The sequence below is a fragment of the Podarcis gaigeae genome, assembly GCF_964106915.1.
Source record: "Podarcis gaigeae genome assembly, chromosome: 1".
Lineage (NCBI taxonomy): Eukaryota > Metazoa > Chordata > Lepidosauria > Squamata > Lacertidae > Podarcis > Podarcis gaigeae.
The window spans coordinates 31,995,646-32,021,910 of record NC_139678.1 but is presented as its reverse complement, the minus strand read 5'-3'; the positions used below and the strand labels follow the sequence as shown (position 1 = coordinate 32,021,910).

At 40.1% G+C, this 26,265-nt stretch overlaps 3 protein-coding genes across 7 annotated transcripts in view; 1 reads left to right on the top strand and 2 right to left on the bottom strand.

Annotated features, from left to right (window-relative positions):
- Positions 1 to 208: 208 nt before the first annotated feature.
- FAM161B (FAM161 centrosomal protein B) lies at positions 209 to 9,797 on the bottom strand. Of its 2 annotated transcripts, XM_083741235.1 has the most exons (10): positions 9,484 to 9,797; positions 8,360 to 8,670; positions 7,583 to 8,127; positions 6,246 to 6,574; positions 4,999 to 5,126; positions 4,524 to 4,691; positions 3,555 to 3,654; positions 2,996 to 3,129; positions 1,944 to 2,049; positions 209 to 1,779 (listed from the first exon to the last, which is right to left on the bottom strand). In XM_083741235.1, the coding sequence occupies exons 1-9, from the start codon at positions 9,667 to 9,669 to the stop codon at positions 1,965 to 1,967; spliced, it is 1,986 nt and encodes a 661-aa protein (XP_083597361.1). In that variant the 5' UTR covers positions 9,670 to 9,797; the 3' UTR covers positions 209 to 1,779; positions 1,944 to 1,964. The 2 variants fall into 2 exon arrangements, with proteins under 2 accessions (XP_083597361.1, XP_083597360.1); XM_083741234.1 differs by having other exon boundaries at positions 209 to 2,049.
- Positions 9,798 to 20,181, top strand: COQ6 (coenzyme Q6, monooxygenase). 3 transcript variants are annotated; one of them, XM_083741467.1, is made up of 12 exons: positions 9,798 to 10,008; positions 11,456 to 11,592; positions 12,807 to 12,863; positions 13,771 to 13,894; positions 14,258 to 14,388; positions 14,767 to 14,874; positions 14,982 to 15,044; positions 15,276 to 15,383; positions 16,466 to 16,668; positions 17,071 to 17,186; positions 18,029 to 18,195; positions 19,271 to 20,181. In XM_083741467.1, the coding sequence occupies exons 1-12, from the start codon at positions 9,831 to 9,833 to the stop codon at positions 19,298 to 19,300; spliced, it is 1,422 nt and encodes a 473-aa protein (XP_083597593.1). In that variant the 5' UTR covers positions 9,798 to 9,830; the 3' UTR covers positions 19,301 to 20,181. The 3 variants fall into 3 exon arrangements, with proteins under 3 accessions (XP_083597593.1, XP_083597594.1, XP_083597595.1); XM_083741468.1 differs by lacking the exon at positions 9,798 to 10,008 and adding an exon at positions 10,027 to 10,049; XM_083741469.1 differs by lacking the exon at positions 9,798 to 10,008 and adding an exon at positions 10,027 to 10,049 and having other exon boundaries at positions 12,807 to 12,870.
- ENTPD5 (ectonucleoside triphosphate diphosphohydrolase 5 (inactive)) overlaps positions 19,782 to 26,265 on the bottom strand; it is a 20,695-nt gene continuing 14,211 nt past the window's right edge. For both annotated transcript variants that reach the window (XM_083741566.1, XM_083741567.1), the window contains exons 11-14: positions 25,028 to 25,168; positions 23,614 to 23,670; positions 22,638 to 22,753; positions 19,782 to 22,177 (exon numbers count right to left, since the gene is read on the bottom strand). In XM_083741566.1, coding sequence (XP_083597692.1) covers positions 22,091 to 22,177; positions 22,638 to 22,753; positions 23,614 to 23,670; positions 25,028 to 25,168 — 401 coding nt within the window. In that variant the 3' untranslated portion in view covers positions 19,782 to 22,090. The remainder of the gene's footprint in view (positions 22,178 to 22,637; positions 22,754 to 23,613; positions 23,671 to 25,027; positions 25,169 to 26,265) is intronic.

Here is a 26,265-nt window from a genome sequence, read left to right as displayed (position 1 = left end):
AAAAATAGAACAAAAATGAGCAGCAATGTTCTCATTGGCCACTCTGTACCAAAAGTACTGTTGCTGAAGCTTCTCCTATAGCTTCCACTTTAAATAATTTTTTTTTTGGCGGGGTGGGGGGGGGAGATCATGTTTCTACATTATATTTTAAAGGACATATATTTTTGTAAACATATAAAAAGGTGAAAACAATTAATCTTGTAATGCCTTTAAGGTCAAGCACATTTATTATAGACTAAGCTTTCATTTACTTCAGACAGTTCTACTTGTAAAATAGGAAAATGCATAAATCTTTTAATCAGCCTCTGGGCTCAGAATTAACATGGTTTGATATGGACCAGACAGAGCATAATAAATACAGTATTTGTGCCACTCAAAGTTCTATGGGCAGCTTAAATATTTAAAAACAATTATAGACCATTAGAACAAGAATACAGCACAGCACAAAAAATATTAACTAAGCAGGGATTAAAAGTCATGTGCAAAAGCACTTTTTGAAACAGCTCACGTGTACTTGCAAGCTGTTTCAAAGTAGCTTTTGCAAAGGGTTTAAAGGCCACTCCTGTGCTCCCATTTGCTAAAAAGGGAGTGCAGAGGCTGTCTTGAATCTTTTTGCATGTCTCCCCACCCAGTTTAACATTCCCAACCCTCTGAGAATTGGAAAAGGCTTTGCAAATCTCCTGCCACTTCTTTTTTGTGCAAGGGATTTGGGGACGTGGGTGGCACCCACTCATGTCAATTTTGGCTTGCAAGAATGTGGCCCATGGAGTCAGAAAGGTCCCCCGCAACCTGTCCTCAATGAATAAAGTAACTTTAAATGTTACTTTAAATTCTATGAATCTTGGGTTTAATGATTTTATTCATGTTTTTGAAAACAGTTAATTTTTACTAAATGTTCAGATGGAATAATAGCTTATCATGCTTTTCAGTAGTTGCTACTAGACTAATATACTGCTGCTTTTGGAGCATAGGCACTTCAGTTTACTCCCTAAGCACATTTATCTGTAAGCAAGCCCATTTATCCTCAATGGGACTTACTTCCAAGTAAGCCAGCACAGAATCATAATGGCATCTTGTCCTGTAAATCTCAGTGAACTTGTAACAATAAGAAATCTAGGTTGCTAGGGGAAATATAATTTTATTAGCCTTGCATGGCCAAGGGATGGAAAAGAGGATTTAGAATAGATCCTCTGGCCATCTTTTGTTTTAAAAAATAGTGCAAATGAGTTACTGAAGGGAAATCTAAAAACTCCTTGTTTCCAACCTGTTTGTAGAAACGAAACTGGCTAAAAACATCTACCGTAGCAATTCCATTGTACAGCTTCCTGAACCTGAGAGGCATAAACGTTTAAAACATTAGTATGGTACTTTTCAATTTAAGTTAGTGCAGAATCTGTATGGGTACCATTAGCATGAAACGTCCAAACAGCATGATGCTTCCAGGATCTGTGTCAGCACAGCAGGCTGCATATGCACATACCTTCCCACTTCCACCCACCCAAGTACAGTGGTACCTCTGGTTAAGTACTTAATTTGTTCCGGAGGTCCGTTCTTAACCTGAAACTGTTCTTAACCTGAAGCACCACTTTAGCTAATGGGGCCTCCCGCTGCTGCCACGCCGCCACCACTCGATTTCTGTTCTCATCCTGAAGCAAAGTTCTTAACCCAAGGTACTATTTCTGGGTTAGCAGAGTCTGTAACCTGAAGCGTATGTAACCTGAAGCGTATGTAACCCAAGGTACCACTGTAGAGGGATGGTGCCAAATCTTTTGAGATTGCCTAAAGAAGTGCAATACATTTGTTATCTATAATCTAGTATACATTATGATTACAAATTTTTATATAAAAGCATGTTAGCTTCAGTTCTTCGTGCTGAAGAAGTTGCCTAACCCTGATCTAATGACATTTGATTAAGGGGGGGGGGGGGAATGAGCTTTAGGCACCTGAAGACTTCCATTGGGTTCCTACTTTGTTTGTAGTATTCTTTGCCCCTCTTCAGCTAGTTCTTGTATAATGCCAGCTTTGGTATTCCTCTGCGACTTATGAGTCCTGTTGATTAAAAATTGTGATTTCAAAATTTCACGTTATAAAATCACTGGAAGTGGTGGTCATAGTTGCTAAGTTCACATCTGAATCCTACTCTACTTCTAAGGAGTTCCGAACATCCTATATACTGTTTTCCATATTTCATCCTCACAAGAATTGTGTGAGATACTTTAGACAGTGAGGTGAGCCTAAATCCAATGAGCAGGGACTTTTATCATTATTTCAGTTTATATTCTGAGTCCAGGGTGGCTAAACACATCAATAATGAAACAATTTTAAAATTCTAAAAACATTCTTTCAACCAGTGATCTCAGGGTTTCCAGGAACAGGTGTTTTCCCCCCCAGCCATCAAATGTCTTGAGTAAACAGGAATGTTTTAAAAATCCTGAAAGTCAATGATGAGGGGCGACACACCACACAACAGGGGCACCAACTCCAGGGCCCTGGGGCCCGGCCTCTGCCAGCTGGTGCCTTACCTCTGGCGGCGACTGGGCCAGGGCCTGCACCTCTGCCATGAGGCCTCTGTTGGGGCACATTGCAGCCATGGACGTGCTTCTGGGATGCAATGGGCCCCTCACCACCATGACTTTATGACAGTGTGGGGCCCAAGTCAGCACTGCTGCCTCACCAGGAAGGACCTATGAATGGGGAACTCCTGCTGAAGAGGCCCTGTCACATGGAACTGCGAGCTGGGGAGCCCCCAGTGGCACCATCACCAACAAGGCCTCACCTGCCAAACAGAGGTAGTTTCCTATTTGGGAAGATTCTTTCAAGTAATTAGGTCCCAAGCCAGTTCATCTTGAATTGGGTCTGGTAGCTCACTGACAACTCCATGGCTTGTTAAGTGCAAATTTCTTTCCTTCTCGGCATAAATGCCCCTATATCTAATAGGTGAATGCAAAAGGCTATTTTTTACGAAGCTACAGGTGATTTTCTGTTCTTTAAATACCTTTGTGATTCAGACTGCTCCTTCCCTACTAGGTCAGTGGTGTCTCCTCCTTTGCTTTTCACAAATTCTTCATTCAACCCAAACTGCTGCAAGGTGTCTCGAAAAAGCCTCTCTGCTCCCTGACGGGCACCTTGCTGTGGAATTCAGAAGACAGGCGGTTTAATAGGCCCTCTTCCCTTCATGAATACTTAGTTATTCCAGGCGATCGCTCTAAACTAGAAAAGTAATTGGATATTTCTCTCAATATGGAAGAAGCAGTTATATTTTTAAATGTCTGCGAATTCTTTGAAGACCATTATATTCAATCATATATCTCAGTTTATTTTGAAAACAATATTTTCCTATTTAGTGTACAGTAGTTTCTGTATCATTACAGCTGGTCAATAACTAAATTTTGTTCCCTACCAAACTCTTTTTCCCATGAAGTTTTTTTACCCTTCAGATTTCCAGAATGGCAAAGAGGTTACTTGAATATTGTATTGACTCCCTGCTACAGCCTGCTGGTATTTACTGCTTGATCCTCTAAACCTTGACAGTTTCCCCATACCAAAATATTTACCTTTGTGACCTGTTCAAACATATATGGTCTGTTTTTCACTCGCAACTTCATCTCTTCTAGTTCCTTTTTATACTCTTGTGTTCTTTTTCGGTCATTTTGCCTGAAACAAAAGGTTTCCATACTATGCATCATCTTCAGTTATTCTGTGCTGCACGTTTAATTATCGGGTATCATTTAGATATAGGAATCTCTCCACAGAAACGGGCTACATATAGATCTGCTATGTGGGTGCAGAAGAACATCTGGGCACCTATGCTCCCTGGCAATTCATTTATAACATATTTATACTGTTTAACAAAACATTTATAAGCAATTTACATAAAAATAAAAAAGCAATAACATTTCTTAAAAACGAGGTAGGACAAGGTAGGTTGGTGCACCAAGCAAAGTTGGTAATGGGTGCTCAGAGCCAACTGGGCTTCTAGCATCAGTGATTGATCTAGCAGCACCCTCAAATGATGCTCTACCTTCAGAATGGGTACAAATTCAAATTCCCAAAACTGAAAAACTCCCACCCACAGGATCTCTGTCTTGTCAGGATTCAGTTACAATTTATTAGTGCTCATCCAGTCCATGATAGCATCCTGGATGGATGGATGGATGGATGGATGGATAAATAAATAAATAAATAAATAAATAAATAAAAGACTTTTATTTTTAAAAACCCAGTTAGGCAGAGAAGAGGGGCACAGTAATGAGATGTTGCTTTTTTGGGAAAGCCTTTTAGATCCAAATCTGAATCCCTTTTCTATTACAATATATTATTTTTCAAATTATGGGGCTCTGTTACCAATTATATCTAAGGATAGTGCTGAGATAAGCATGAAGTGTAAATAAATAATACGACTGCTGTCTGTTGGCCATGAACACTTGAAGCCCAAACCCATTTCTTATACTGAGCTATAAGTAATTCCAACTGAAATGATTTTGCTTCAATAGTACGCTACCAAAGCCAATTAGCATACTGACCAGTTTTGCTTCAGTTTTTCTCTGTGTGTTTCCTCCAAGCTTCTATGGGGATCCAAAGCTTTTGCTCGGCAATTCAGAGACTTATGCATAGCTTGACCTCTCTTTCTCTGCAACTCTGCCCAACGAGCTCCTTCATTTTCCTTGTATTTTTTATCCTCTTGAAGGCGTCTACAAACATATATGCAGATAATGGGATATGATCTTTTCAAAATAAAATCACTAAGGTTTCCAAAACAAAACTTATACAAACTTATACAACTTATACTGTTCAAAGTATATGTGGTACTCTCTTAACTCTGAATTTTAGCAGGCTTTGGGGAATTTTGTTCAGGGGGGTATCCAAAAGTATAGGTGGCCTCCACCTGCCATGCGGGGCAGGCAGGGTTATATTACAAGGTTTTGCAGGCATTGTCTGGATCAGGATGTTCCACCTTTGCACTTATTCATACTTTAATTAAATGAGTAAGTTACTCACTTAATAGCAGACTGTCTCTTTCTCACTGCATCTGTGATATATACTGGAAGTGTGTTGGAGGAGAGGGATGAAAGGTAATTCAAAGACCGACTCCTTTGTATTGGAGCCCTGGAAGGTTGTTGAAAATCCTGAAAGTAAGAATATTTAATATTGGTGTTTTTTTTAAACACACCTTTTTATACAGTGCTTAGCTGCAGCTAGACTCTCTTTGTATGTATGTATGTATGTTTGTATGCATGCATGCACATATATACCAGTAATTTGCTCTTCGTTATTATCAACCTGCAAATGCTTGTCTCTTATGAGGTTCACATTTTTACATTTGGAAAACATTATGCTGACAGGTAAGTGGGGCAAAGAGCTGCTGATGTGGAAAGCAACACATCCTGTACACAACAGGATGTTATCCTGCTACATACATAACCATTTCCTGATCTAGAAGAAAATCTCTTTTTACTCCATGACTGCTAAGATGAACAAGAGTCTTGGGTGAGGTACTTTGTTGAAAGCTTTTTTTTAAGTCTGAATACACTGTGTCAACCTCTATCTATATGGTTGCTGACACTCTCAAAGAATTCTAATTGGTTGGTGAGACAGGACTTGCCTTTGCAGAAGTAATGCTGGATCTGCTTAAGCAAGAATACAAAAGAACAAGCTTTGCCGATCTAATCTTTAACAATACTTTCCACCAGTTTTCCTGGGAAAGATCAGATGTTAAACTAAACAGCATTTATTTTCCAGGATTCCTTTAAAAACAATTAGGGTTACACTGGCCACTTTCCAGTCCTTGGGTATGGAGGCTGATCTGAGAGACAATTTACATATTTTTGTCCTCAATTTTACATTTACGTGCTTTAAGAACTCTTGGGTGGATGTTGTCTGGGCTTGGTAATTTGTCAGTTTTTATTTTGACTCTCTCTGTTTTTCAAATTACCTTCCTTCAAAATTTAGTTCAGACACTGTGATTTGCTATTTAATATTAATAGTAATAAAGTTGTTATTTACTATTTGAAATGCACTTCAATAGAAGTACTACTACAGTTAAGACTTCAAGCATAAGTTGGAGCCATTGAGACTCTTCTTGTTTTATTCCGTGACGTTTGTTCCAAAGAAAGCCAACCTTCATCTAAAACTATCTCAACACTGAGTTAAACGGATGGTAAAGTATATTTGGTGTTTTGCACTCATGAGTGATTTGTATGTAAAGGAATACAAAGCAGTACAAAGATAAAAGCAATCCCTCTTACCATCATCCCCGGATTAGGCACTTGATGTTTGCAACAGAGATTAGATGTTCTAAGTCTGAATGGTTTATTATGAGTTGTTTCTTTGATTTCTCGTTTGCTTAAAGCTTCTCTCTGGAATGCCCAGTAAAGTCCTTCAAAGTCAGGCACAGATGTATTGATTCTTGGTTTAAAACTGAAGTTATCCTGCAGAAAGCTCAGTTTTTTCTCCCTGTTTGTAGAGGTAATTTGGGATCCTTTTTTTCTCTTGCCAAGCTCAATAGGAGCCCAGGAACTTTCCAATAAATCCTTGGCTCTCATCTGAATACGGATTTTTCGTAAGAGTTCAGCTTCTGGGGAGTAAAAGCAACAGTGATGAACAGTAATGAACGGGCTGGGTATGTAAATCTGGCTAATGCAACAGAAGAAAAGTGTTAATGACACTAATAACAAGAGAGGCTAATGGTTGAGCCAAGCGTTAAAGCAAAAGCAATAACTGAAAATCCAGAACATTTGAAACCGCCTAACACGTATCTTTTCCAAATAAAAAACTATGGGATATATAATGCAGCACAACTTAATAATCTCATTCTTTTTCTATTTCTATTTCTTTTTCTATTCTTTTTCAAAAACTTGTGTATTCTAGAAAGGAAAATGATCAACATGAAGTCTCCCAAACCTTTGGCTAATTAAACAATCCATTGCCTTTTAAACAGTGGGGGGGGGGAGGCATAGTTTCTGTATGTTACTGTGTTATGTGTTTTTGTGTTTCTATATTGTAAACTGCCCAGTGATCCTCAGATCAAGGAGTGTATAGAAATTTAAAAAATAATAATAATAATAATAATAAAATGAAATTTGCATAGCCCTGCTTCAGGAACAAGCCAAGAGGAGCAATTCATTTCTGGATACATTTTACTATTAAGAAGAATTCCCCAAAGGGATGGTACAGGTTGGCATCCTTAAAGAGTAGGATACAGTTCCTAGCCATCACCATTTTTCAGGCTAATCAGCTCCAGAGGTTTATGAGGTGGGGCAGAGGCCAAGGCCCTGAGGATGCCCAATTCATCAACCATTGCAAATCTGTAGCATCAGAGAAGTTTCCTCTTAATTTTTATGTGATTGTTGATCACCTTCCCTGAGTCCTGTTTTTACTAATTCCACAGATTGGTCCTACTCACTCTGAAATAAGAAATGTGTTTTGTGGTATGGCAGGATAAAAGGCCTATTTTCTTTTATTTCTTTTGTACTGGTATGACAGACAATGAATCTACTAACTGGAATGTCTCCTATAGCAGATGAAGAAGATACCTTCATACCACCATTAGGTATTATTGACAGTGCATTAAAAGCTGTTTTACCTTTGAGTTTATCCCCAAACATTGGTTCATAGGTGGACTTGGGGATCTTCTTCCTAACTTTTGGTACTGATTTCTCAACTGGAGTCAAAACTTCTAGCATCTTCTGTCTGATGACGTCCTTTCGTTTTTCTTCTTTTTCCTGAAAACTGAAGGGTTTTTGCATTGAAAGGAGTAGTTCTCTTCTCTTTTGTGTTTCCACTTGTCTGCGAATTTCATTCTTTTCCATTATTTCTTGGTAGAGTGGCAGATAGATGTGAGCAGGCACAGGTTGTGCTCTGAACTGTTTCTGGCATTCAGCTTCTTCTAGGCTTTGTCTTTTGTACTCAGCTGATTCAATTTCAAACAATGCATGGGACTTCAATTTTCTGCAAGCTTCTCGAAGTGTCATATTGAAGGGTTGAGGGACGGTGATAGGGGAGATCCATGTAGCTGAAGCACTCTTTGATCTTGAAAAGGACTGAAGAAACGAATGATGATTTTGCTCATCTTTTGGGTTATCAGCAGTGATGTTAGTCAATGAATTGAACCTTCTTAGGTTGCCAGATCTGAGGATATGGTAAAAAATGTTATCATTGGCAAATAAATCAGAAGAAAGGTTATATTTGAGAACTCTGAATAAATGAAAGGAGATAGTTTAGGAATAATGATATTCTAAGATCTGTTTCATTATTATATTTGATCAGTTGTCCAACAGGAGCACACAAGACTACTGTAAAAACTCTATGCCTGTGTAGGAGAATCAATGTACGGATTTCAATAGATTCTCTTGCATCTCACCTCAAAGCTTCATGGAACTTTGATGGCAATGTCAATCTTCCATTTTCCTGGAAAAAGTCTTCCAGCTCCTTGTTCTCTGGTGGTTCCTGGTGGTTTTCCAACTGTACCTGGTATATCAGACCTAGTTCTAACAAACATTGTCTGTTTTTCCTTTTGAGGGCCTGAAGCGAGTCGTAAAAATCCTCTCCTGAACTCGAGGCACCTACTATTTGTTCCTCTGACTGGAGGAAATCTAGCAGCTCACCGCCATCGGGCAGAGAAATATTACTACCCAGTTGCAAGTCTGGAGACTGTGCTTTAATTGGAAACACCTAGGCAAATCAGAACAACAAAACAAAGGTTTCAAACACAGAAGAAAAAACTATTTTGAAAATGCATTTCCATTCGAAATACTGTATACCACTTTGCACTTTGTATACCTGAAGGAGCGTCTCCACCCCCATCGTTCTGCCCGGACGCTGAGGTCCAGCACTGAGGGCCTTCTGGTGGTTCCCTCATTGCGAGAAGCAAAACTACAGGGAACCAGGCAGAGGGCCTTCTCGGTAGTGGCGCCCGCCCTGTGGAACGCCCTCCCGTCAGATGTCAAAGAGATAAACAACTACCTGACATTCAGAAGACATCTGAAGGCAGCCCTATTCAGGGAAGTTTTTAATGTGTAACATTTTAGTGTATTTTTGGTCTTGTTGGAAGCCGCCCAGAGTGGCTGGGGAAACCCAGCCAGATGGGCGGGGTACAAATAATAAATAATAATAATAAAACCAGCATTCCCCCCCCCCCAACAAGCCTGTGCTCAGTTAACCTGGGAGTAAAGAAGACCCCTTGAACTTTGGGTTCACATGCAATGGGATCCCGCCGTTGCACGAGAGAGGTTATTCCTTGTAAAATAATATATTTTTATTTTAAAAAAATGTTATTTGCTATTTGTGGTGACTGTTGCTGTTACAAGTCTGGCCCGCTCCCCTCTGCCGTCCACCGGTTTCCTCCAGGGATGCCCTCGCACTTCCATCCCCATTATACCCGACCACCATTTCCCGCTCAGGTGAAGCCGTCGAGGAGCAGCCATGGCAACAAACAACCGCCGCCTGTTGCCATGGTAACAGACCGCTTACAACCGCCCCGCATACCCGTCGAATCTCTTCCTTCGGGAGCACCGCTTCGGCTCCGCCCGCGGCTCCCGGGGGTTCCGACACTGTCATCGCCCCCTCGCACCTGCTGCGCCGCCCGCAGCGCTCCGCAGCTACCAGCTCGCCGTGCCCGCTTGTAGCTCTAGCCAATAGGCATCCTCCTTTTTTGTGTCGCTCCTCGCACATTGGCCAATGACCGCGGTCTGTTTTCCGTAGCTCCCGCCCAACCCGGTAGAATTCTCGGCTCTCATTGGCCTGGTTCTGTTGGCCGCTCTCGGTTGCCAAGGTGCTGCTGAGGTTAATGCAAGGTGCGCGAGAGTGACGTGAGCGTCACTTCCCCCCACAAAATGGCGGCCGTGGTGGGACTGTCACCGTGCCGGGGCGTTGCGCCCCTTTTCGGGAAGGGCCTCTGTCTCCGGAGCGGCCTTGCCCGTTCCCTCGTGAGACCCAGTGGCTCGACGGCGGTATACGACGTGGTGGTATCGGGTGGCGGCATGGTCGGGACCGCCATGGCTGCTGCACTGGGTAGGAGGCAGATCACCAGGCTAGAGACCCTCCTTGCACAGGTCATATTCGTAATTTTAATCCCTGCAAGTTCCTCTCCTCGGGCTCGTTGGTGGTCTATAGGGAAGCATTGGCCCTCCCGACGTAATTTAGGCAATAAACGCGTTGTGGGCTACAGTGTTTACAGCTGTGCTGATGTATATACATTGTTATTGTTTTCGTCAAGTAAAGCATTTAAGCGGCGAATCTTCGTGATATGGACTGAAATCTCATGTCGGTCGTGTTGAGGAGTTTCATACCAATCATGTATTTCGCCAACATTCAGTGCAGCCAGTGGCAGCACCTGAATAGACTGGAGGAACAGCTCTCTAAAGGGCTTTAACTGTAACAATATTCCAAGGTTATTGGTGCATGGAATATTCTGGCTGCGTCCAAATATTGAAGAATGCATTAACTTGTATTCCGATCAGGTGGAGTTTGTTGTTAACAGTGTTAGCTTATTCAGTAAAAACAAGGAGTTTTGTGGCACTCTGAAAACTAACACTTTGATTGTGGCATAAGCTTGAAAGAACTAGTGTCCATTTCATCAGAGTCCATTTCAAGTGCTGCCCATAGTAGTTTTTGTGAATATTTACTCATATGTACACTGACATATTTCTGCATTTAATTTTACTTTGATTTCACTGCTTACAACCCCCTCCCCCCTCTGCTGCAACCATGTGTTTAGATATCAGAAACTCAAGATAACACATCATGTATTGGATGAAGTGAACTGTATTCTACAAAAACCTATACTATAATTTAATTTTTGTTTTTAAAGTGCCACAAGATTCAAGTAATCTTTTAGTAGCTATTTTTTAAAAGCTTTTAGTAGCTATTTTTAAAAAGCTTTTAGTAGCTATTTTTTAAAAGCTTTTAGTAGCTATTTTTTTAAAAGCTTTTAGTAGCTATTTTTAAAAAACTTTTAGTAGCTATTTTTTAAATCAACAGTTTATTTAGGCTCTAAAAGAGAAAAGTGTGGTGTAGTGGTTAAGAGCGGTAGACTCCCAATCTGCGGAACCGGGTTCGCGTCTCCGCTCCTCCACATGCAGCTGCTGGGTGACCTTGGGCCAGTCACACTTCTCTGAAGTCTCTCAGCCCCACTCACCTCACACAGTGTTTGTTGTGGGGGAGGAAGGGAAAGGAGAATGTTAGCCGCTTTGAGACTCCTTAAAGGGAGTGAAAGGCGGGATATCAAATCCAAACTCTTCTTCTTCTTCTTCTTCTTCTTCTTCTTCTTCTTCTTCTTCTTCTTCTTCTTCTAGAACTGTTAGCTTTCACTTTTTGGAGTTCAAGAGTGCTAAACAATTCTGCATGTTCAGGGGAAGATGTAAAATAGATCTCTTGTAAACTCCTGTTGCAGAATGTTAAATTATTGATTAATCTTGGTTAAAATGTTATTAAACATCTGGCTTTTTCTTTTAATAAGGGCATGATGTTCATCTGTCTGATAAGAAAATTCTGCTACTTGAAGCCCGTCCAAAGAAAGTATCTAACCAGTTGCCCAAGACTTACAGTAATAGAGTCAGTGCTATCACCCCTGGTTCAGCCACACTTCTCAGTAGTAAGTATAGCATTCACCCGTTATTTGGTTGCCAGCTATGCGTGCATGGTGTTTTGATGTTGGAATATGAAATTACAGATGTGAGTCTATAAAACCCTGTGTGCCGCATAGGATACTGGCTTGGGATAGATGGGGAAAATAAACCCCATACATTGTAGAACTGGCTTGAGTCACCTGGAGTAGAATGCACTTGTAACGGTCACTTGTTGAAATTAATTTTCAGGTTCACAAATGAGCTCTTTGTTTGGAGGTCAAAAATGGTTACCAGCCTGTCATATTTCTGGCCTCAGTAATCCTCTAGTGTTGTAGCTAGCGTCTAATAAAATTGACTGTTGATGTGAAATTCTGGAGTTTCTTACTACAATATGTATTGATAGCTGCTTTAAAAGGGCAGCTTAAAAGCTGGGCAACTCTAAAAGGGAATCAGACAAATTCATGGAGGTTAAGACTATCAAGATCTGTTTGACTGGACCTAACTGTCCAGGGATCCTTTACCTTTATCTTAGTCATGTATTCCCATCAATATCAGGCTATACGAATCTGAATACCAGTTGCTGAAAAAACATAAACAAGATGGTACTATTGTCCACATGTCCTTGTGGCCACTTTGTGAACAAAATTCTGGACAAAATGAGCATTTGGTCTGATTCAGCAGGATTTTCTTTGTGTTATGATTTCCTAGTTAGTTGCTTGTTGGGACATGTCCAGATTACGTCACTGTTTCTGTTCATAATTGCTTGGCTCTGTGCATTGGGGGTATTTTCTTAGAAATTGTCGAGTATAATTAAATGGTGCACCACTCCTTTAGTCAGCTTCTGACAAACATCTTAGAACTTTCCTCTTCATAACTGCAAATCTGTTCATCTGTGAAGTGACAGGTGCTTTTTCTTATTTATTTCCCTAAAATAGTTTATACAGACAACTAAGCATTTGGAGGAATACAGGTTACTCATTGCTACTCCAAGGTTTGCCCTGAAGCTTCCATAACAGTGTCCTTGCTTTCACCATCCTTGGGGACTTCACTGCTTTTGTTTCTTACAACCCTCCACATCCCAACTAGACAGTTGGGCCACAGTCAAACCACAAGCAAATAAGGGAGAGTAGAAAGAAACCAGATGGAAATAGTGAGGGAATTTGAATTGGTCCTGAGGGTTCCCCATTAAAAGTTTGCAGAGTGTCAGAACAATTCCTTTAACGTTCTCTTTCTTTTCTTGGTTTTGGTGCTTGGGATCATATTTGCAATATGAGAATCAAGCCATTTCGACGGATGCAGGTGCCTGGTACTGCAACATATATACTGTGTCTGTGGGTGGTAATGTAATTCTGAAGTCCATGCAAGCAAGGACATTCAATTTTGTTTCTAGAGTCTTGTGCAAAGGGTTCATATATATTCTTTGCAGGGAGATGGGTAAACTATACTCTCAACAGGAACATTAGTATTTCCTGGTGGGTTCCCCCTTTGCACAGACCTCAAAAGTGTGAAAAGAGAATAACTCAGTCATGCACCCTCTGCCTCTGCTTCCATGTGCATGTTCAGTTGATTAAGGCTAAGTAGTTATTTGTTAATTACCTGAACTTAGCCTCCAGGAAGTGTACCATATCCTTGCCACTTGCTCATTGTCCTCAGAAACCATTAGGTGGGAGGTGTACATATAACTGAACTCATGTTTTGGGGCATCTACTTTTAGAACTCTTCTTATTGATACCAGGCAGGTGCCTTTACTGTTTTTGGTGCCTGCTTAAAACATTTTTGTTTACGCAAGCCTATCCAGACAACATGTAGATGTTGACATCTTTTAATCTCTTTTCCTGTTAATTTTTATTTTTATTTTTGAATGTTCTGGTTTTTAACTGTATTTGTTGATAATTTTAATGTTTCTTATAAGCTTCAAAGAGGTTTCACAAGCAGTATAAAAATATTGTTAAATAAAAATATACCGTAAGTGAAGTGTTTTGAGTTCTTAAGAATGGCATATAAATAATAAGTAGTGGACCACTTGAAGAAGAAGTTTATAATTTTTGTATTTCCTTTCTTTTTCATACTAATGTCATTGTATGGCTTGATTCTCCATTTATCAGAGGTTACCTTGCATTTTGTACATCACAATAAAGGAGAAAATGTCTGTATTTGCGTCTTGTATCCTCTTTGCTGTTGTTAATACTGTTCCTCTTCTCTACAGGTGTGGGATGCTTGTTCTGAGGCCATGATAATCTTTGATAAAGATAACTTGGAAGACATGGGTTATGTAGTGGAGAATGATGTTATCATGTCTGCTCTAACCAAACAACTGGATGCAGTTTCAGGTAGGAGCTACTTTCTCCAATCTTGGTTTATTTGAAACTCTCTGTGATTTGGGTTGAGTGGAGGCATGTGAGAATGGGATACATTTATGTCCATCATATAACTTGGGGTTATAGCAGTCAATTTTAGAAGTATAGAAATTAAATAAATAATGATTATGCTTTCTTGAAATTGGGTCCTTTTCAATATGGTACAGTGTCTCTGCCCCTGGCTTAGAAATTGGGAGGTGCCTAACCAACAGCCAAAAAAGTACTTCAAGATAGGAATTCGGCAACTTAGTGAGCTGTTCTGCCTGAGTAGTTTAGGATTTTTTTGCTTCTTTGCTTCACTCATTTGGTGACATCAATATATTGTGCCCCCATCAGACCGCGTTGAAGTTCTTTACAGGAGTCGAGCAGTTGGCTACTCCTTGCCCCTTCCTTATGAAACCTCTGACTCAAGCCCTTGGATCCAAATTGATTTAGCAAATGGACACAGGCTACAGACCAAACTGTTGGTAAGTAAGCCTTCATCTTCTGTTTGGTCAGGCACTGTCTCTTCCTAGGTTCTTCTGTTGGATTTGGTTGTAATCTCGTGTGATGCTACTTAATCAGCACAAAGGGTTATAATGGTTAGTAGTAAAACATGTTCAGTGTGGTTATACTTGGATTAACATTGTGGTTCTAAACAGTCTTACTAGGAAGTAATTAAACATGATGGCATTCTGGGTATAGGGAAAAGCCATTTTTATACATAAATAAGTTATATATTGAAATGCAGAGGGAATATTTGGGTTTCTATAACTAGTTACTGGCTGATTATTCATAATGAGACTTGAAGGAATTAATTTTTATTAAAACTGTTAATGGGTTCTTTTAATCTCTCTTGTCTACAGATTGGTGCAGATGGGCAGAACTCTATAGTCCGGAAGGCAGCTGGTATTCAAAATATTCAGTATCAATATGGACAGTCAGCTGTAGTTGCTACCCTTCACTTATCTGAGGTCAGATCCCAGAAAATTGGTCATTTGGGCTGTATCTTCTGAACAGTCAAAACAGGTGATGGAAACTTGATAATATGAATCTGTCTTCTGGTTTTCATGTGCTGCAGGCAACAGATAACAACGTAGCATGGCAGAGATTCCTTCCATCAGGACCAATTGCTCTCCTCCCGGTAAATAACTTAGTAACACTTGACTTGCCTGTTTTTTATATTTGTCTTTTGCCTTTCTTTGTTTAAGCGCTAGTTTGATATTTAAAAAATCAGTTACTGTATGTTGTTTTATCTTCATTAATCCTCCTCTTAAAGTTATGAACTCCTTGCACTTGTTTAGGGTGGGGGAAGTTATTTTTTAGAGACGTAATAGTTGGATATTTTGTGTTTTTAATTCCTGATGCTGGTCAGCTCTCTGACACTGTCAGCTCTTTGGTTTGGTCCACGTCACATGAGCATGCATCCCAACTTCAGAGAATGGATGAGGAAAGTTTTGTGGATTCTATCAATTCTGCTTTTGTGAGTACCTTCCTCTTTTTATTTATGTTCTCCTAGCAAGAGGCATGAGAATCAAGAAGTTAGGATGGTATTCAAAAAAAAAAGTTTGGGTGGTATTCAATTAAGTTTTGCTTAGAGTAGACCAATGGAAATCAACTTAATTTAGTTATGTTCATTAATTTTAGTGGGTGTGTTCTGAGTATTTGAATGTCACCCTTTATTTCTAATAAGTTGTGTAATTCCTGTGTAGAGGGAATATATTTCTAGCATCAGTTGGAGATGGAACAGATCTTTCTTTCTTTCTTTCTCTCTCTGTGAGCAAGTAGTTTCCCCCCCTTAAGAACCAGACCTTGTGAAAACAATATTTATTTTGTGTAACAGTTCAGCTCACATCTTTTGGCACACTGCCAAATTTAGTCATTTATACAGTGTGAGGGGACACTGAAAATAGTAACTAAATTAATTCTCCTTTAGATATATCCCATACAGAAGTTCATGTTTTTGGCTACTGAAATTGAAAGTGAAGTGCTGAACTGGTTTTTGAAACTCTGTCACAGTCTTCAGTAATACAAATGTCAATCTTTATATTGCACCATATGTGGTGATTGTTTACATATTTTATACTTTAGCTTTGAAATATTGTGCATGGTCATTGGTAATCTTGTACTGTATTACATTGGCAATATAGAAGCTACCATAGCAGAGTGGTAATATGAGAAGCTATGGCCTACACAAGGGTATCCTTTGCTGGAATACCTCCTCATGCCACCATCTCCCTCTTTGAAGGTTAGATAGATAGTGGAATGCTCCTCCCATCTGAAATGCAAATTCTGTGTTCTCTTGCTTTTATTTCGTGATTTCGTGCATGAAACACCTGGAGCTGATTTGGAAAAACCGAGGCCCTGGTGGTTGTGGACCCCACCATAGGTTTCTTGTGAGTCCTGTATGCAAGATATTTTGTGGGCAGATGATTAGGAGAGAAACTGTTTTATTCTAAGATAAGGATTTCTTAAAACTTATTAGAGTTTCAGTTCTGACTCTCATACTCTTGTAATCTATTGGTAATATTAGGGTGTTGTATAAATAAATCTATTGTTATTCAGTGGAGCAACGCAAATCACTCTGACTTCATTGATACTGCTGGATCCATGTTCCGATCTGCTGTCTCTCTCTTGATGCCATCGGGGACTGCAGCCCGTCAGCTGCCCCCAAGCGTTGCAAAAGTGGATCCAAAGAGCCGAGCTGTGTTCCCTCTTGGACTGGGGCATGCAACAGAATATGTCCAACACCGTGTGGCCCTTATTGGGTAATTGCACATTGAGGAACTTTCATGCTGTGATAAGGGTAGATTTGGTCTGGGAAGAGGAATTCTTAACTGATGGGAGTATGCTGTTTTTAGTGCCAGAGGTTGAGAATCTTGAGGGTATAACATTAATTTTGGAGGGATTGGTGGATTGTGTCTGGAGAAAACACAAGTCTAGCTAGTTTAACCCATGTCCCTAGACACTAGAATGTTAACAGGGATGAATACAAATTGTGGGAGAAGTCAGCAGGTATCAAGTGGGGTGTTCATTTAAGGTTCTAGTGAGGGACAAAAAAGAGCTTTTGAGTCCCATATAGTGAAACTCAGGCAATACTAATTGGCAGGGTTCTTGTGGAGTACCAGACTTTGTAACTGGCATAAGCTGACATTATCCTTTCCTTTTAGGGATGCAGCTCACAGAGTACATCCTCTTGCAGGTCAGGGTGTAAATATGGGCTTTGGTGACATAGCCTGCTTGAGGCAACTTCTCAGCGCTGCAGCATTTAATGGGAAGGACCTGGGTAAGAATCTCAAACTGTGAAGGAATTGATAGCACAGGCGACTTTCAGCTTAAGCGGGGGTTACTTTCCAGGGATAGTCAAAACACACTGGGTGCAGTGGTGGGTGGGATTGCCAAAGTTTATTTTCCCGGATGCCCGCTCCCCCTTTTAATTTTTTTGCCATGCAGGTAAAGCTGAAGGCACACAGGTTAAATGTGCCTAAGTTGCGAGTTACCTGTAATACGAAATGTCACTTCTAGGGTCTCTGCCATTCAACTTCTTGATGTACGATGTGTTTAAAGTTCTGGCTACTAGCTTTAGGAATGACACTACCCATTTTGGGGTATTTGTGGCAGGAACATTTTGTGCCCCACATTTTGTTCTCCTATAGACTAGGAGAAGCATTTCTCTGAAAATAAGAAACTGATGCCACCAGATTGGAGTTAATAAGGAAAGGACAAAGCTGCAACATGCTACCTATTCTCATTTACAAAAAGTTGTTTTAGAAAATGCTAATTCAAGATGTGCTAGTAGAAATCCAGGGTGTTAACACGCTCTTATGTATTATTTGGGTCATGAATATATTACTGTTTTCCTGCTGTGATTTACATGGAATTCCAGAATGCCTGACTATAGAGGCAACATAATTCACCATCTGGGATGCAATAGTACCACTGTTGTGCTGCTGCCCATTCAACATGTGACACAATATGACAAAAAAAATCCTTGCCCAGGATGAACTTCTTAACATACTATGAGTCAGCTCTGATTGAATAACTTTGTAGATGGAATCTAGCTCATAGGTGCCTGTGGTGCAGCTGAATCACCAGTTAATTTACTCTGGAATAATCTTTCTGTTCTAGGCTCTTTAAAGCATCTACTACAGTATGAAAGAGAGCGGCAAAAGCACAACCTATCTCTCTTGGCTACAACAGACTTATTAAAGAGGCTGTACTCTACAAATATAGCTCCTTTTGTACTGCTAAGGACATGGGGATTGCAAGCAACTAATGCTGTTCCTCCAATTAAAGTAAGTTTTTTTTTAAAGTTGCTTATTAAATTAAGAAATTTGCTTAATCCCAAATAAGAGTGTTGCAACTAGGGTGTAGCTTCCCTAAGTATGTGTCTCCTTCCTATGGCAAGGTTGCGTAGTCACCAGCATTTAGACTAGGGCACTAAATCTAGAGCCTAAATATTTGATTATTATTTATATCTTGCCTTTCTCCATTTGGTAGACCCAAGGTGGGTACCAATTCAGGTGAATTTCTGGAATTAAACAATTTGCTCTTCTTATGGTTCAAGAGGGAGGAATGGTTCCTTCTTTATAGGAACTATCCAATTCCCCAGCTCTCACCTTGAGCCCCACCAGGTATTTGTAGAGACGAATGTATGAACACGCTGTAATTGCCAAGTGCAATGGGATGTGTCCAAAATGGCACGGACCTATGGGAAACATTTACGGTACAGTGATATTTGAATTAAAACCAAACCAATAGCCTGTAGTTTGCACTTCGGTAATTAGGTTTGGCCCAATTTATTCTTTCCTATGCCAGGTGGTAAGGTAACACGCAAATGCAGGAAATGGGATCATCTTATTTCCTACTAGGACAGCTTAGAAAAGGTATCATAATTGCTGTCTTTGGTCCAACCATGCTAGTTCCCCCATTAAGTGTGCTTGCTAAACAGTACTAGCATGTCTGGAGCAACAAAAACGCCACAAGCTGACACTATCCACACAGACCCACAATACAGCATCTATGGCAGTCTTTCATATCCTGAAGGGAGGTGTCAACTGGTTAAGTAAGAAGCGTTGCCATTTGGTGCTTATGAGAGCTTACCCTAAAGGCTTCTGGTGTAGCCTCTCATTTTCAGCTGGGAAGGTATCTGCAGAGCTGAGTAGTTATTTATAGGATTGCACTGTTAGTTTATTATGTACTTAAGAGGTGGAAAGCAAACAAAAGCTAGCTTGTGCATGACATTGGAGTAGAGCTGTCTTATATCTTAGTAGAGTATCTTGCTTTAGATCCCCTCTGTGCCCTGTCCAGCAGCAATGGGTAATAGAGCTCCATCAGAAATAGAAATAACGTTCTTTCTTCTTTCTTTAGGAGCAGATCATGGCTTTTGCTAGCAAGTGACATCCTTGTGACTCTAGGATGATAGTTCCTGCGTGGTTGCTGTATACTCACCAATTACAAAGACTGTGTTTGAAATGGTATTAAAACAAAACGGGGAGCACAGTATTGCCTTATGTTTGCCGATTGTGGCTGGAGTTCTTCTTTCCTCCAAGAGAACCAGCAGATTGTTTTCTTCTAGAATGTCGAGGTCTGTCTCTAATCTGACAGAGTACTGGAACTGGAGCTCTAAATATGGGCCTTGAAAACAGTATTGTTGGAATGGATTTACTTGTATTCAGTTTGAAGATCATATGCAGGATTTTTTTTTACTGCTTCGGACAAAAGATTCTGAGCTGCAAACTTAGTCAGCATCTCTTTCAGCCTTGGTGGCTGCGAAATAGAGGAGCAGAATGTTGCTCCCTCTTCAAGACTGCAATTATTCTCTTCTACCTCCAAGGATTGCAAGATTGAGACTCAAGTTACAGAATGGAGTCTGAGAACATTATGTTAAAAATATTGTTTAATTACTAAAATAGACATTCAAACAGCCCTGTCATAGTCATGTGCCAAACAACCAGGCCAGACATTATCAGTTTAATGGCATTACAGCACCAAGTAATGTGAACACAACTAATAAGCAAGGATATTTACGCTATCGTCTGACAATTAACTACTTTCAGAACTTGTCTGAAAAGATATTCTAAGGCTTATCAGCACTCAACCTGTACTTGCAATGCTACATCTGTGGAAATTTATTTAAGAGGGGCTCAGTCTGCTTAACAGTTTAGCTTAACTTTTTAAAATAGGTTTAAGCTAAACCAAAATAAGTGTCCTTTCAACCTACAAGATTATGTAAAACTTAATCTGCTTTCACTTCTGACTTCTTAAAAACTCTTAATTTAGTACACTGTTAAATATGTGCTTCTTTCCTCCTCCGTCAATTACATAGGTGCTTTTCATCTATAATCGTGAATAATCTCATTGCATTAGGAAAGGTATGGGCATTTGTGGAAGCAAGATAGAATTCTGTACCACCACCACTGGGATCATAAGAGGAAGAAACTACTTGTCTGTCTTGCGCCCTACCTGACAAACTCAACTGGTGCCCAGTTTTGGTTGACTATAAAAATGGTCTCTCAATTAGCAGCAGAAGTTACTCATCAATCAAAACACATAGTACCTGAAGAAATAAAGACCCTGAATTTTTCAAACATAGGTTAACTTTGGTAGAGGAAGAGCAATGCAAAGAAAAAAGAATCTTGTGCCTAAGTTTACAAATGAGGTTTCAGAGGAAAAGTTTATAATGAGTTTTAACAAACTATGTTGCTCTGGTCCAGTACCAAACATTTTGCTTCCAGTTTGCCATCTTCTTTACTACTTGCCTCATGGGACAAGAAAGCAAGGTGCAGAGAAGCTGGGCTTTGATTTAGGGTTATAGAGATAAGTTGAGAAGAATTAATGAGTTCAGACACTTAAAGAGAGGATACTGAATAGTTCCTGCCAAACGAAGGCTTCCATCATAATTTTCTAATGTATACTGAAATAGGTAGAAATAAAGGCTTATGCAGGGCAATAGGATACACAGTCAAAAGTCTAATCCTATGCACTTATTTGTGAGTAAGTCCCAATGAGCTAATAGGAATTACTTCAGAGCAAACATGCCTAAGATGCACTGTAAGTGTCCCAACTTTGTATTCTGCAGATAATGCCAGAATACCTTTTCACCTCCAGTAAGAGGACAGTGGGCCAAAAGTGTTGTCAAATGAGATATTGGGTTGGCATGTCTTAACCTAATTTGGTCAAGGTTTCTTTAGCAAGCGTTTACACTGTACTGGTATATCTAGACAACACAGAGATGAAACACTTTGTGCAGTGGCTACCATGTTAAGTCTCGTATTTATGCAGTCTGAAATGTCCTGCTCAAACACAATGTTTAAGGCGTGACACCATGTAGTGCATCAGCTTCAGTGGTAGTCCCATTCTGGGGTCCAGTTAACCATACTATTTTCCAAGGAAGTTTATTTGGGAGGCCTTCATTTGCAACTGAAAGGAGGCACCAGAATGCCTTGCATTAAAAGATTCTTTAAGGCTAGACTGAGAAGCAAATTATTTATGTCAGTTCATCCCCAGCACTCCTCGTGGTCCTCTAAAGTAGCCAGAAAATGCTTATATACAAGCCTTTGCTTGCTCTAAGCTTTAGAGATGTAAAAAGAAGAGAAGCTTTTGGGATGTTCCTCAAGTCTTTACTGCTATGTTTAGCCAGCTACTTATATGTGAGGGTTGACAAACAAGTTTTTTCACTGACTGTCACAACTAAAGCTCCACCAGTTTCAGCAGCCCTCTTCAGGAGTCGACTAATCTTAAAAATCTTAACTTGTTAAATGTCAAAGGGTTGGTAAATGGCACACACCAGCTTTGTTTAAAAACAACTCATTACGTAAGCACCTATTTGAGATTTGTATCTTAAGTTTCATGCGCAAGAAGGCCTGCAAAATATTATTATGGAGGAAGATCAATATTGGGATGCATTGGTACCAAATGTGTACAAATGCCTTGGCTAAAGATGTGCTTCACCTCTGCACAAGATTAGCTCCAAAGCTATAAACCCAGAATTCAGGCCCTTTGGCATCAGTTAAGCAATTGTACAACGAAGCATATCTTACTACCCTAGAAGGACCCATCTTATTACAGCTTGGAACCACTCAGTCATAAAGCTAACCAGTTCTACTTTGGTCTGTGTTTGGCTGTATGCTCATCAGAATTGCCTTTTCTTGTTTCAAGAAAATATAATATTCTATAGATGATGTTTTCTCAATGCGAGAGTCCAAGAGATTGCAGGAGGTGAAAGGTAGCACCTAGAGCCCAGCTTGTCTCTATGTTGTTCACTTTCTTTGCCAGCTGTAAAAGAAGAAAAGTAAGAGATCAATTACCCTTGTTGCAATAAGGACATTTTAGGCAGAGTACATTTTTAGTGTATAGGCTGAGAATATTTTCCAGTATAACTCCAGATGGATATGATAGAAAGTACAGTTGCAAGTCAGATCTCAAACAAGGATATCTGACTACTGGACACTAAGCAGCATTCAAGTCAATTTAAACTGGGAGTTAACTAATGCAACTACTTATTAATGAACAGTGACTTCCTACTGTTATGAGTTTAAATAGAAGAGTTTGGATTTGATATCCTGGAGCTGCAAGGACTTTTAGCAGTACAGTATTCTGTACCATGCTAAAATAAGTAAAATATAGATTCACCCACCCCATTTCATCAAAGCATATGGAACAAAGTACCAGTACCAACAACTAGTCAATGGAATAAAATCTTCAACCAAGGCTTCTTTCAACCATTTTTACTTGCCTGTAAAACTGTACTGTCTCCAAATCCAAATCCTTCTTTTAATAAAGCTGTAATGTAACTGAGATCCATACAAAGGAAAGGACTGGCAGAGCTGTAGCGGTCCAGATTGTCACACACTTTAAAGAAAAAATTGAGAAGAATATTCACCAGTATTGGAGCAAGTGACTCCAAAATAAACAATATTATCTCAAAAACTATTAAATGTAATTCTAGCTGAATGCAAACCACAACTCGGAGATGTATGATCCCATAGGTCATTCCACATTTGTTCATTCCCACCTTGTGCATGAATTAGTTTCAAATGCTGCTTTAGCAGCATTCGAGAACAAGAACCATGGCAAATGGTGCAAGTGCAATAATAAACCGAGTTGGGAGCCATCACTCTTCTACTTGTTCCCAGTCCCTTAATTGTTTAGTATATGTTTTTAGCTACTCCAAAGTAGACTATTTTCTACCTGGAAGAGAGAGGAACTTGCTGGCCATATTAAGACTGTGCACTTCAAATGGTTCCTAAATACCGGTATATATACATGTGAATACATAATCTATGCAAGTAGTTGAAATACTTGTAGACTGGCTAACTTGCCTTTATAAAATCATAGACTCATAGAATTATAGAGCGAGAAGGGATCCCGAGGGTCATGCAATGCAGGAATCCTGCCCACAGCCATCCTTTGGTGGGCTCAAACTACCAACCTTCTGGTTAATAGCCATGGTTGTTTCATGGCTATTCCATAGTTGTTCTCTGAATTCAAAAGTGCAGAGTGAATTCCTAATTTTCTAAGCAGTTACTCGAAAACCTGCTTTATTCTGATCAAACCATTAGCCTTACCTTGTCCCTAAACAACAATGGTCTGATATTTCAAATGTCAGTGAGTGACTAAAATACACCCTCACATGGCACTATTTCAAAGTGACATGACTACTGCTCCATTAACTGGAAGTACCCTAATTCAACTCTCAGAGTACATTTTACCTTCTTTGGCTTTTCTTCTAAAGTCTTCCACTTTGAGAACACCGCCTTTCTCATAATCTGAAATGTCAAAAGATAAGGGTCATTCTCTGGCTATGAGATACTGTGAAAAACTGATAAAGCACTTATCTCTGCGGCAAGTGTAGTAGTCTACCCAACACAAGTTATAGCCAGATTTCCTGATCAATTTAGGATGGCATGGGATGCTGATAAAAAAAAAAACAATTTAATGAGTTACAATGCAGTGTTTGGCAGATTCAGATATGGTCTTTAAAGCAATGGTTTTCACATTTCCTTTCCATGTCAATTGGTCTATGAAGGAAGCCGTGTGTAAAGCAGTTAATGCAAATAGTCTGTTGACCCAGAGTCCTGTCACTGGCCTATGGAACACACCCTTGGCAGGTGGACTGACTAGGAAAGCAAGATACAGCAAACATTAATGACAAACGTTTAAGTTGTCATTTAAACATTTAATGTTTATTTAATTTAAAGAAGTTAAACATTTAAGCACTAGCTTCAACTCAGATCATGGGCACCAGTATAGCAGTTATAGGCAAGGCAGCAAACTTATGGATTTCTGGTGCCCACAAAGACTGCCCCCCTGCTTACTGCCCCCTTTGTCATCAAGCGAGGAGGCGTAGTTCCTCCTTCACCCCTACCAAGGCCTGAAAAACAACAAGCTTGTACAAACACACATTTTGTTGGGAGAGATGCAACTAGAGGGGGTGATAGCTACACACACACACACACACACACACACAGAGCTCAAAATGTGCCCATCAACCCAAAAAGGCTGGTGACCCCTTGAGCCATGATAGCCTGGCAGAACTGAAGCCTAAGTGGCACCTGCCCAACCAACTGTGCTGCTGCATTCATTCTCCATAGGAATGAATGAAATAACACCAATCATTTATACAGAAGGAAGCATGCAAAAACACTCCTTTATTGTTAAGGCTATTTCAGAGGTTAAAGGAATTCTGTTCTAAGCACTACATTTGCACTATGCTCAACCACCTGCAGCCACACTTTAATCCACCCTCATACAACTGAAAAGGGGAAGGCACGTTTTAAAAGGTTCATAAAGTGGTGCTGGCTGCGTCGCTCATGCTCGTGATATTCAATAGGTGCCAGTGACATCTGGTGCAACCACATTCTACCCAGCATTCACAATGGATACACTATCTGGGCTGGGGGAATCATATTTCTCCAGACACAATATATACTTCCAGTGCTTACCATGCTGGGATAATAAGATATTCCTGCAACAAATGAACGACCCGTGTGCATTCATTGCATGAATAGAGGAGCATCTGAACGGCTCATCGAGTCCCATCGTGTAGGTGACTGACTGAAAGAGGGGCATTCATTCCCCAAGGGTCATAGAGCTCAAGCAAGATTTCAAATGTTTGCTATTCACCTATCAGGGCAGTGTCCACAGCCCGATCGTAATAATAGGAAAAGGCATAGAAGGAGCTGTGCCGAATCTCATCTGGTTGATGCAGTTTTCCCTTTACCACCTTCAACACTTCAGAATAGCAAGGTTCAAATCCCGTTTCTCCTGGCAGGGTAAACACACAAAGGTAAGTTCAACATGTCATGAATCCCATTGCAGATAAGTGCAGAATTGCTAACAATGAAATTAAGGAAAGTGCAACAGTTGTAAATGGTCTTTCTTGACAGCTTTGCAATATTGGCACAGCCTGGGCACATTCCCATCTCTATCCTTACGCTTTATGATTATACATTGTTTTTTAAAAACAAACAAGCAAGCCCTAGGTGATGGGGAAAGGGGTCCTCTACCCGAAAAGGACTCTCTTACAACTGTGAACATACACCCAATATTAAATGCCGTAGATATCAGGGAATTATGCAAGGTAACCTTATTGTGAGCCTTGTGATCCAAATACAGTAATGGAGATTTTAATGGAGCAGAAGTGACTCATTTGCCTGGTTTGCACACCACACCGAGACAAACCATGGCTTAGCACAAACGTGTTGGTTTGGAGAAGAGATGGTGGCTGCTTTGCTCGTTCCCTGATTGTTTTGCGTCTGTTCCACGCTAAGCTAACCCATGGCTTACCAAAACTGGGGTTGTGATTCAGCTCTCCTGGACAAAACTTGGTTAGAATTTGTGCTTAGTCTGGACAACACTAAACCACAAGGCTTGGTTTGAGACGACACCCTAAGCCAAACCGGTTTAACTCAAGCAGAGCATGGAAGCAAAATGACTGGCTGTGATCTCTGGGAGCCCACGCACTCAGGTCTTTGTGCTAAGCTTCCATTTGGCTTAGCATGATATGCAAACAGGGCCACAGTAGCCAGAGGAGAAAGGAAATGCTGTCTTCCTGGACCTAAAATTTATGTTCTGTGCCTGCTGCAATCTGAAATGGAAACTCAATAAATATTAGAAAAAAAGAATGTCCGTTGCTATTGCCTGTGCAAAATAGCTGAGGTCTTATCTTGACACCTCTTCCTGACTAAAGCCACTGTGTCTTCACAAATCTCTGACTCATCTCCCAGCTTTCTCTCTTCTCTGTCCTTAAATACTAGGTTTTAATAAAAATAGGTATTCCTTTAATCCACGATTTAAGAAATTCCTGTTTTCAATAAATCAAATCCAGAACTGGCCTATCTTCTACAGGTCAGTTTTGAAAG